Raw genomic sequence first — 11,815 nt, forward strand, 5'->3', positions numbered from 1 at the left:
AGCAATATATATATATATATATATATATATATATATATATATATATATATATATATATATATATATATATATATATATATATATATACCAAGAAAAATTTCCTCTATTTCCTACGGAAACCTATAGCTAATTCATAGCTCTATAGAAACAGTGACTGAAATCTACACGCCCTATTTATCGATTAGTCGAAATCTATAGCGGCTGAAAGTGACAGGACTGAAATTGACACGCCCTGTTTATCGACTGGTCTGAACCTACCGCGACCTTAGTAAAATCCCGGACTGCAAGAAATAATCATAACGATGCCAGACTCAAAGTCTCACAGGAGACGATTTGGCTGTTTCTTTTAGCTAACGTACGTTTGTACATTAACAGTAATTTAGTGAATTTTACTAACTTTTCATAATCAGTTTATTAATTAGTTAAAGAAAGATGTGAATATAAAAAATAAAATACTTTCTTTGATGATTCATGCGCGTTATGAAGGTAGCGATCATTGCAACTAAAATTTACTTAACCCGCGTTTTTCATGTGTTATAGAAGAAAATGTGTCTACTCTATGAAAAAAATATTGCCCTCGATTTATCAACTAAATGTGAATATGCAAAGTTGGGATTCTCATTAGAAAGTATTTGCAAAAGGGTATGTACCGAATTTTATAACATGTGCAATCGATTGATAGCATAGCCTGCATTAGTGATCATAAACAAGCAAATGCAAGTTTCCCAAACAGCTCAATGTTTGATTGTCGATTATTAAATTAAATATCCTAAGTTCAAAGGATTATTTGTCTGTTTTATATATGATAAACAATCAACAAACCAATCGTTTTAATGTGGTACGGGACACCTCCATGTTGTGAGTACTATATATCGAAATACTAGTAAACAATAAAGTCATGTGTAATTTTATCAATAGTTTTTTTTTCAAGAATTGTTATATAACAGCGTTAACGCAGTGGGTTAGAAGATTTACTACGATACTGTAAGTCATGAGTTTGACTCCCACTGGGGATTTTAAAGAATTTACCAGTCGAAATTTTTTTTAATGTTTGGTGAAATATTAATTTGTAATATTTGAAAATTCTAAACCGGTGAAAGTATTTTAATTTTAATATACTTTAATTCACATAAATATCAACAGACGTCCCATACCACCTCAAGGCTTTGTACTGTACAAACAAAACAGCAAGGAAAAAATGCAAACCTACTTACGTTTCTCGTAAATACATTTTATGGAACGCCATTGCTGCCTTATGTGGCTATTTCATAAGAAGATGGTGCTTTATTATATTATGTTGTGGTTATTTCATGTGAAGATTGTGCTTTATTATGTGAAGATGATGGTTTTATTGTTATACGAAGATGGCGTCTTGTTATGTAAAGATGACGCTTTATTATATGAGGATGGTGCTTTTTGATGCAAAGATGGTGCTTAAGGTAGTACGAAACACCCCTGAAATTAATTATTTGAAATATTTTCTCAAATACACAAAATAATGACTTAATATTATGTAAAAATTAATTTCAGTCCATTATCTTAAGAAACAAATATAAATCATACCCATCAATTACTCAAGTCTAAATAAATTTAGGATACAACGCATTTCGAATATTTTGAAACATTCATTTGGATGGTGTGGAATTTAGCCTTATATCATTTAAAAATGCGTAACTTGTGTTCTGTTCATAGTAAAGACATGAAATTTGGACACAACCACTACCAGTGTTTAGGTTTTATGTCAAACAAATTTCAGGGTCATATCAACAGGTCAAAGGTCAAATATAATGACGTCATTAAGGATTTTTTATCAATTAATACCTCTGTCAAACATACTTAAACATTAATTAATCTTAAACCAATGGTTAAATTTTCTTTATTTTGATATATTTTAATTAAAGGGTCATGACAATCAAACTGTTAAATTTTATTCAAGATGGTGCTTTTTATATGATTGTGCTTTTTCTATGAAATTGGTGCTTTTTAATATGAAGATGGTGCTTTATCATATGAAGATGGTGCTTTATTTTATGAAGATGGTGCTTTTTATATGAAGATGGTGCTCTTCATATAAAAAGTATCATCTTCATATAAGAAAGCACCATTTTCATATGATAAAGCATCATCTTCACATGAAATAACTCCAGCATAATATACATGTAATAAAGCACCATCTTCACATAATATAACCAAATTATAATATAATAAAGCATCATCTTCACATGAAATAGCCACATAGGCAGTTATGGTGTTCCATAACATTTTGTATACTACACCTATATGTGGCGCTTGTTATCCATATATACCGGTAAATTGCAGTTATAATTGTTCAATAACTTAATAGACTATCTCCGGTTGACGGAATTGTCGGATGTTCACATCACTTAAAAACTGAATACTGCAACAAAAAAAGAATAGTGAAGAAACATTGAAAATACAAAGTCAACATAACAAAAAAAATTGATGTACATAAACGAAAAAAAAAATATATATCTGTAAATATTTGGTCATATGAATAAGTAACGTCATTTGCCGTTTAGTGTTCTTCTTAGTAAAGGAAAAGACACACGTTAAAAAAAATGAAATCTTTGAAGAACTTACTTATGATTCTTGGACAGATGTGAGCAAATAAGATGGCAAGTCGTATAGTGTCATTTTAAATTGTAAGGTGAAAGGCACAAGAGACTAAGCGTGATATAAAGATGGGGTATATCTAAGAACTGTGCATACGTCATCTTGACGTCACGTTTTGATCGTTACCGTGCTCCGTGGTGACAAAACATACTGTTTTTAAAATCAAAACACAAAAATACTTTTTTGTCAAATGGAATGAAACTACGCAAATAAAATAAATGTTGGTGTATAGATTAATCTGTCAGTTATGACTTTTACGAAAAATGTATCATTGAAAGACGCATTGTCTTCCTATATTTTCATTTACCATCGTACATATTTTCTGTAAACGATTTTACATCATAACGTAAATTGTGTTATATTTTGGTGTATTAAAAGATTTCTAAACTTGCAATAGATAAGTTGAGAAATCTTCGATTTTAAATGTTTAATGTAACATTTTTTTGTGACAAATATAAGAATATAACAGGCAAAAACAATTGCAGCTAGATATGAACAGAAAGATGGATAGACGCGCAGACATAGAAAGACTGAAAAAGAAGCATGGACAATGGTGAGAGCTATTTGAATCAAAGTACTGAAGTACTGACGGGAGTAGATTTTATCGATTGCTACATGTATTTATTTTAAAATCAACGATATGTTATTTTGCATGGCAAGCAAATTCCTATAAGTATTTGAATTACGCACATTTTTATAATATGAATCCTACAGGAATTTCGTGAAAATCCAATATCAATCATGTTGTGTAATACTCAAAGAATTATTCCATCAAACTAGGTATTAGTAATCGAAATAGTTATGAAAAATTGTATGGATCCAAGCAAAATTGAACTCTACTCTCGTTCAACCAGACTGTCAGCTGTATCCGTCAATCTCCGACAAGCAAGAGAGACTCTATGCTTGTCGGAGATTTATGGAGACAGCCGAGCGTCTGGTTGAACGAGACTATATTGAACTCTGCAAAAAAATATCTAAATTGTTCGTACCATTTAAAATCTGACTATTTACAAGGTATCTATAAACGAGTTTCCTGGAAGAACAATGCTTAAGAACTCATTACATCGAATTTATTGATTAGAACTAAATGTTGTCAGCAGTGTTGATTTGTGCTTAGGTCCAAACACTGTTTCACTTTCGGTTTGCCTGAGTAACTGCATAGGAGAGTTGATGAAAATCAACTCCCAAAAATGAGAAAAACACGCCTAGAACAAACTCTTGATCCTATGTAAAATATTTAAAGTTTAGTATAACCGTATTGCGATATGATAATGAATAACATATTTTACTTTCCAGTTCAACAAAGTGGCATTAGATCAGAATACAGTTTTTAAAGTGCTACATTAACTACCGTATTCAAACACATCAATCCACCAAGTTAGAGATAAGGGGGAAAATAAAGATTTATTTGAATGAACTTTTTGAATCCCGATAATCCGTTCCCTATTTGGCAAACGTTATCTATAATGAAAACACTAATCTGTATTTGATCTCAACTGAAGATTTGAAGTGTATACGCGTGCAATCTGTCGTGAACCCATTGCGCAAAATAATGTAACCTTTAATAATTTGCTCCCTGCGTCTGCTCACAGTGGGCCATTTAAAGGGGGCATCCTATATGCACCGAGTTTAAAACTTATCAATAGTCGAGTATTATAAAGCTTTTGTCCTCGTACATTAGAATATTTAAATGAACAGTTTTTTGGGGGGAGTCTTTTCTTTCCTTGGATTGTGTGCCTTAATCTCTGACCAGCTTACTATTAACGATAACAGTGTTAAGGATTAAGAGTCGTTCTGCCAACCCGTATGATGTTTATTCACACCGACGGCAAGATAAATACGACATGGTGGCACCCGGTGTTTTCTAGAGTACACAGAAAAAGACTTTAATTGAAAACTATAGAAAGTCTGGAGCTTTGGGTTTTTGTCAGTGGTATTACACCTTGGATTCTCCGTCCGTCTACCGGTTTGCTGCTTATCTCGCAATCAATACACATTCGTCTACAAATCAATGCTTAGCTTGTTGTTTTAAAAGGCTAAAATCAAACCCCCCTCCGATAAAAGTGTGTCAGCGGGCACCTGTTGGATACAGATACCCTGGGGAACGGTAATGGAAAACAGGAGATTGGATGTGGGCACGGTGAGGTACGTTTCCGTCACTAGGAATATCTCTCTCAATCCCCAACCTCTCTCTCTCTCTCTCTCTCTCTCTCTCTCTCTCTCTCTCTCTGTCGCTCCTGCTCTTATACGATCGACTAATTCTCTCTCATCGATCTCTTTTTAAAGTTTTCCACTTTAAAGTTATTGAAAACTAAATAACATTTGTCAATAAACGTTGCTCGCTTCCTAATTCACCGGCAGTATTGGCGTGTAATTGACTGGACCTCACGGAGGCACAGCTACAAATGAAACGGTAGGAATGACTTTTCTATACCGCTACAGTGTAATCAAAACACAACAACCTCTTTCATTTTCGGTAATTAAAGGACATAAATATTTAATTTCATCCCGTATATAGAGATAGTATGTCATTCGGTCAAAATTGACCGCTGTTAGTTATAAGTACATATCTTTCAATTGCTGTGTTACTCGTGGAACAGATATGAATAAGTTGACTTCGAATTCTGAGTGTTTACTAATAGTTATTCTGTGTCAAGGATTAGCACATACCTGTTCACAGATCAGTACAAACGATTACTATTTGACTTGATTGTGTTAGTTATGCTATGAACGATTTAAAAAACGGTAAGTGAAATTCTAAACTAAAATCAAGAATAGACTAATTTCGATACTAGGCCTCGGTATGGCTGTACAAAATAGTCTATTCTTTATGCACTTAAAATAGAATGTTTCTATATTTTTAACTTTACATTCTTATTTATCTAAACACTAATATGAATTTGTATTAGATAACGGGAATCCAAATATGGTGTAATATTTATCAAATACAAATCATAGAACATTAAAACGAAGGACATGTTTATTTAGCGCGGGTGAAATTAGGTGCGAGGCGTTAATGATTTTGAATTGTTGGAAGTTTTTACAATTTTCTAGAATGCGTTACTTAGTTTGAAAAATGCTAATGTAGCTTTTAATCCTTTTGCTCTAATAAAATAAATTAAAGTTAAAAGTCTGATATTCGTCAAAGGAATGGTAGTTTAACTCTTTTCGTTTCTTTCTAAAGAAAATCTTCACCGTTGTTGGTATCACACGTTCGAATCCTTGACTTAACAAATACTGTACATTCTTGACAAGCAATGCCTTAATGTTTACATACAACTTCAGAATTGGCAAGGTAAACTTTTTACTATCTGGCAAAACGGCCATTGGAGGAGCTATTATCGGGAACAACACAACGCTTTTCACTTGCAATACAGATTGTGGGTCGCTATGTATTGGAGTATGTTCAAGTGTCATATGCTCTGCAGTGAGACCCATACCGAGAATAGGTCTTCTTTGTGCCTGAATATTTAAATCCTCTCGACAAATACAGACCGGGTAACTCAAATTACCTGTAATAGATTTTTTTTTCAAACATTTAATCATCAATGATCGTTTAAATCATGGAATCTCCAATTGCTGTGAATCCTTTCAATTTGCCACCTTTATCAGTTTGATATACTTTGTTAAATAATTTGTCATTGCTTGAGACCCAACGTGGAAATTAACTTAAAGGGAAAGATAATCATGTGTGGTTTATCACTTTTTTGTGTGGTAAAAAGGGACAAAGTCTGTCAAAAACATTAAAGAAGGGCTTTAACTTGTTGAATAAGAATTCATTTTTTTTTTTAAATCCATGCACATATAATGCGTTTAAGGATGAGTTGATTAGCTGTAACAAAACAAGGACTGTGAGTCGACGTACATTGCTCAATTTAGTTTTTTTTATGATAGCTTGTTAAATTTCGAAATTTCAATGTATGTAACGATTTTCAACCCCATTTAGACTTATTCAAGGACCCCCCCCCCCAAAAAAAAAAAATGTAATAGGTTCATTACCCGTAACAAACCATAGTCTAAATTATCAAACAAGAAATTAAGTTACATTTTTGCATTCTTGAACATATACGTACTAATGCATGTGTACAATGTTATTATAATAAAAGTTTGTATCCAGTCCTTTATAACCATCGCGTTTTACTGATAATGTAATTGAAACAAACGATTCATACTTCTATGGGCCAGCGGGTATTTTTGAAAGCTCATTAGTAATTTCGCAAGTGTTTATACAGCGTGTTGCGGCGTAAAAACTGCGGAATGTTTTGGGATGAAGTAGCAACACATGTAAAAGAGACATATATATGTTATCGATATTGACAACTAAATCCAGGCTATCTGGTAAATGTCAATGAGTAGTAAATAACGGTCTTGTTTGTAAAATCATCAAAAATTCATGCAATTGCATTTAATTCCAGGACTGGCATTTACAATTACAATTTTCAGTTTATTTATGCTTTAAGTCAAATGGCTGATCAGATATCATTAGGTATTTAATGTTAATGTATTTTTTTTCAAGATCTAATCAACTCTGCGATAAACAGATTTCTTTGGCTTTGTATAGAATAATATATGTGAAACGGCTAAATGTACACTGTCAAGGTTAATTTCAGTGATATGTAGCACAGATGACTTATCGTCATTATGCAGTGAATTATTTATGTCTAGATCATTTAAATCAAGGTCGCAATCTCTAATGAAACTGGCAGCTTCCCTTCGTGTCAATTAAGCGCGTGTCGTCCTTTGTTTGGCAAACAGAACGTGTTTCTTATCAATTATTTAATCAGTTCTTTGTTGTTTACTAAGTCAATAATACAATAATTAGTTTGTGTTTTCAAAAATTCATTTCCATTATTCTGCACCCCCCCCCCCCCCCCCTTCATGATGAAGATAAAATTGAATACAGACTAATATTCCGTCCTAGTTAATTCCTATTTCGCCTACAAAAGGTAGATTTGATAACAAAAGTCTTTATGATTTTTCTCCTACCATTTCAGATGATACAGTGAAGCCATGGCATCGAGTGACGAAGAGATCGAGGAACTGATTGAGGATGTGTCTGTTGTCTCGGGAGATGATGATGCGTCGGTCGCAGAAGAAATCGATGTCGAAGGGGCGTTTGAAGGAGACGTAGAAAACAGTGACGATGAAAGCATTGTTGGGACGAAGAAGAAAAAGTTGATGCCCCATACACAGACTGTGGACAGAAGCATCGAGAGTGAAGAGGAAGATGTCATAGAAAATCAAAAGACATCCCGAAGGAACTCAAAGCGCAAAGGACCTGAAAAGACCGAGGATAACCGAAAAACGGAAGATGACCATGAGGTATTGTCAAAAAATATGGCGTGATTTCAAAATCTAAATAAGACCTATTCTTGTGTTTCTAATATGAGTAATTTTTTTCTCATGCTTGTCGTTGTTAATCATTTATTCTGATCGTGATTTGATATAAATGTGCAGTATCAAGCAACTTGATGATCTGCAGTACAGCTAGTGGTTCTTATGACGTGTTACGTATCACGGCATTGCCAGAAACAATGATATCAAGTCTTCTATCTAACAATCTTTGAAAAAATCAGAGGGCGTTCTTCTCTGTATAAACCATGAATTAGTTAATTAAACTTAATGTAATTAAAGTTCATGCTCTCACGTCCTTGAAGTGATCAAAATCACATAACAAAAACGCTTCGTCACAGAATTACAAGGCGGTTTCCATGAGCCGTATATATAATTGCTAATTGCTTAGGGAGACCATATTTAGACGGGAATTGATTCTTCCGGCCGCGGGGCAGAGCAATGATTTGCCTACCGTTATATTTACAGGATAAACAGAACGGTGAAGAGGGTCTTACTTTGCCAGATATCAACAAAGGTGTGGAGCCATCCCCTGGGTCCCAGGTCCGTATTATTATAGAACACTGCGAAACTCCAACAATAGACGATGAAGAGGACGTTTCTACCAAAGAGCTCAGAAAGGCGTCGGAACAACCTAAGCTGAAGTGGCACGAACGGTATGCGCTGCAAAAGCATAAAAAATGGCGATGGCCTAAAAAGAAGAGGGAATTAATGGAAGGAGAAGATGGGGAGGAGATACACAAAGAGAATGAAGATGAAAGAGTTGTGCGCGATGACGAAGCAAAGTTTAATGGAGAAGAGGAAACAAAGCATAAAGAAGAAGAGGAAGATGAAATTACGGAAATGACGGAAGAGGAGAAGGAGGTAGTAATGATTTATTTGATTTTGTGTATAAAAGTTATAAAACAATAATTTACATAATCTCATTGCAAAAATGTTTTAAATTTCTGAAAACATGTGAACAGTTAATGAAATTTCGCGTCAATCAAAAATATTCATTGAGAAACTTGTGGGAAAGATGGAACGTTGCGAATCAAGAGCTACAGGTTAGTAAAGATTAAGACTTGAGACTCATCGGTAAACGGTGCGAATCAAGAGCTACAGGTTAGTAAAGATTAAGACTTGAGACTCATTGGTAAACGGTGCAATTTTGAGACTTAATTGAAGAATAAATACGGAGAAAAATAGAAAAGGGATACCGGTATAACAGTAATGGTTGTCTTGCAAGGTGTACTCGCGACGCTGGTAGCATAACATGGTCTCAGTGGAAGGTTTAACACATTGAAGGCTGAAACATACAACTACCATGTTAGGTGCAATACTGCCCATCCTTCTGTACTATCGTAGGATTTTACGAAATACTATATTGCATAATATTAGGATATAATAATAAGCTCGTTCTTGTTTAATTCTAGATCGAAGCATCTTCGCTAACCAAGGATTTCTGATCCGCACCGCTTCTCACAAACCCTTGGCTAGGGAAGATGAGGCCGAACGTGTATACACACGAACACGATCTTCACACTTTTAAGTTTCAAAGGCTCTTATTTTGAATGCTTCTATTCTAGGACATGTATAACGCAGTAAGGAATGGAGAATACATACTATTGCAAGATCTACTGGACAAGAAAAACGCCGATATAAACATGCTTTGGGTTAGCATAATTTTTTTAAATCATATTTCAATCGTATATCTATTTTTTGGGAAGATAGTATGTGGACTACTTATATAACGTTTTTTGATAAGTGTAAATGACTTGATTTACTTTACCTCTAATTGAAAATATTTCTGTTAAAACAGTACAGGGAAAACTTGTTAATGGTGGCGATGCGTGCGCAGCAGATGGAGATGGTGGAATTTCTGATTGACAATGGAGTGGATTACAACTATGAAACTACTTTAATAGTAAGTACATTTTCTTTAATAGTAAGTGCATTTACAGTGACGATACATCTCGGCCGGAATACATTCTAAAATTAAGATTACTACGTTAATTTATTGTACTTGGCAAGGTTTTATTTCCATTCTTGTGTTGCGCAGGAAGGAATGTGCATATATCATGCAGTGAACTGTACAAAAGGGCTGTAGTTGACAAACTTTAAAACCCTGTGAAATTAAGCTCTTGAACAAGGATTAAATTGCAGATCAAGGATTCGTAAAATAATTATTAATTACTATATAAATCTACACTTTAACATTTTTACATATACAATAATACATGTAGTAAGAGAGATAAGTCTGAAATTATATTAAACCTCGCATTAAACTTATCTTTTTATTATCATGGAGTCTATGTGATTTATTTAGGCCAAATCCTTTTTTAAAAATATCTCCATAAATTATTATTAATGACATAGCTTGACATAAATTTAAAATAGGTTTTCCAATTGAAGTTTTTTTTTCGAATAAGTTGTTTTTTAATCAGAATTTATTTTAACAAATGTTTTCTTACAATTCATTTTCTTTGCATTTCTTTAGGATTTAAAAGACCGTGAGAAGACAGGAAAGAGACTGTTACAATACACACGAACTTGTCGGCAGATGGCTTACGATTTAGGATTACTTAATGTTGTAGAAATGATTGATGTAAAAAATAACCAAATTCATAAATACTATAAAATCACACCTAGATATCCACGCATGCGCCGGCCGCCCGCCCCAACTCCGCTATGTTTAATGTACAGTGACGAAGAAGAGGACGAGGAAGAGGAGTTACTGGCCGGAGGGGACAGTGATTTATTATCGAATCTTTCACACGTAGAGGAATCTAGCGAAATAAAGACAGACAATCCCGACACGAAAGGATCGGACAAGAGAGTAGAACTCACTTTAGATAGAGTTGCTGAGCTTGAGGTCACAGATGATGAATGCGAGTTATTTTACCCACGAACTAATAGCTCGGAAATTAACAAAAACGAAAAAGTCGAAGAACGACCTGGTTTATTACGTCGGGGAACAAAGTCTTCAATGGGATTACAAGCACACAACGATCTCAAATACAAGCGTCGAGCACAGTCCAAAAGTGCAGACCTACAGGGAACTATCAATTCTGTGGGAAGTTACGCCTGGGAGAGTCGCAGATGGCACCACGCTAAAAGTGCTTCCGGTGAAAGAGACTCTGAAGAGAGCATCCCTTTTGTGGCTCGAATATCCTCAACGTTTCCACCACAGACTTCACCAATTCCTGCAAAGAAATTGACTTATTCTCGCCGAAGGCCCTTGTCTTCGCCGGCCTCGTTTTCGGCTGAGATACAGAAGATTTTGGGACAGAGTCGTTTGTTAAGAAAAGAGCCAACACTACCGTATATTAAACCTCCGGGTAAAAGTCCCAGAGCTCAATCAGCTAGTACAACCGTTACACCCTGGTGTCATAGTAACTCATCCGCAGTGTTGGAGCATTTATCAAACACAAAAATAAGCCGGAAAATTCAAAATCCAAGATTTACAGTTAACAGACAGATAAGTCTTCGAACCAATCGCTGAATGTTTTCTACTAGGATTTTAGAAATTAATTTTTTACTAAGAATGTTCAGAGTAGATGTGCCTCGTAGTTAAATGTAAAACACGTAACATGAAGCGAAACCCAAACATCGATGAAAAATGCAAATATTTCACAAATCGAAGTTTAAAGAAAAGTGCCATCTTTTACATTCATATTCCTAATAGGATTTTCTTTTTCGTTTTTACTTGTGAAGGAGGCCGTAGGAATTCAGTTATATGAACGTTTGTACGCATTTATTATCCGTTTTCTTTTTAACCCAACTGTTATGACAGGTGCCAAACTGTTTTGTGATAGATAAACATGACGAATGAAACAAAAAATCATAA

At 34.4% G+C, this 11,815-nt stretch overlaps 1 protein-coding gene across 3 annotated transcripts; it reads left to right on the plus strand.

The window, feature by feature from the left end:
* Nucleotides 1-4,294: 4,294 nt before the first annotated feature.
* Nucleotides 4,295-11,815, plus strand: LOC128159456 (uncharacterized). 3 transcript variants are annotated; one of them, XM_052822564.1, is made up of 6 exons: nt 4,295-4,779; nt 7,629-7,956; nt 8,455-8,850; nt 9,555-9,641; nt 9,788-9,892; nt 10,466-11,815. In XM_052822564.1, the coding sequence occupies exons 2-6, from the start codon at nt 7,645-7,647 to the stop codon at nt 11,468-11,470; spliced, it is 1,905 nt and encodes a 634-aa protein (XP_052678524.1). In that variant the 5' UTR covers nt 4,295-4,779; nt 7,629-7,644; the 3' UTR covers nt 11,471-11,815. The 3 variants fall into 3 exon arrangements, with proteins under 3 accessions (XP_052678524.1, XP_052678525.1, XP_052678526.1); XM_052822565.1 differs by lacking the exon at nt 4,295-4,779 and adding an exon at nt 4,942-5,047; XM_052822566.1 differs by lacking the exon at nt 4,295-4,779 and adding an exon at nt 5,356-5,379.

Source organism: Crassostrea angulata, chromosome 8 (genome assembly GCF_025612915.1).
Source record: "Crassostrea angulata isolate pt1a10 chromosome 8, ASM2561291v2, whole genome shotgun sequence".
Taxonomy (NCBI): Eukaryota; Metazoa; Mollusca; class Bivalvia; order Ostreida; family Ostreidae; genus Magallana; species Magallana angulata.

Bases quoted from the DNA above. Each gene is read 5' to 3' on its own strand.
- LOC128159456 (XM_052822564.1), top strand. From the start codon at position 7,645: ATGGCATCGAGTGACGAAGAGATCGAGGAACTGATTGAGGATGTGTCT. The intron at 8,851-9,554 runs GTAGTAATGATT...CTTCTATTCTAG, and splicing joins TGACGGAAGAGGAGAAGGAG to GACATGTATAACGCAGTAAG. The intron at 9,893-10,465 runs GTAAGTACATTT...GCATTTCTTTAG, and splicing joins ACTATGAAACTACTTTAATA to GATTTAAAAGACCGTGAGAA.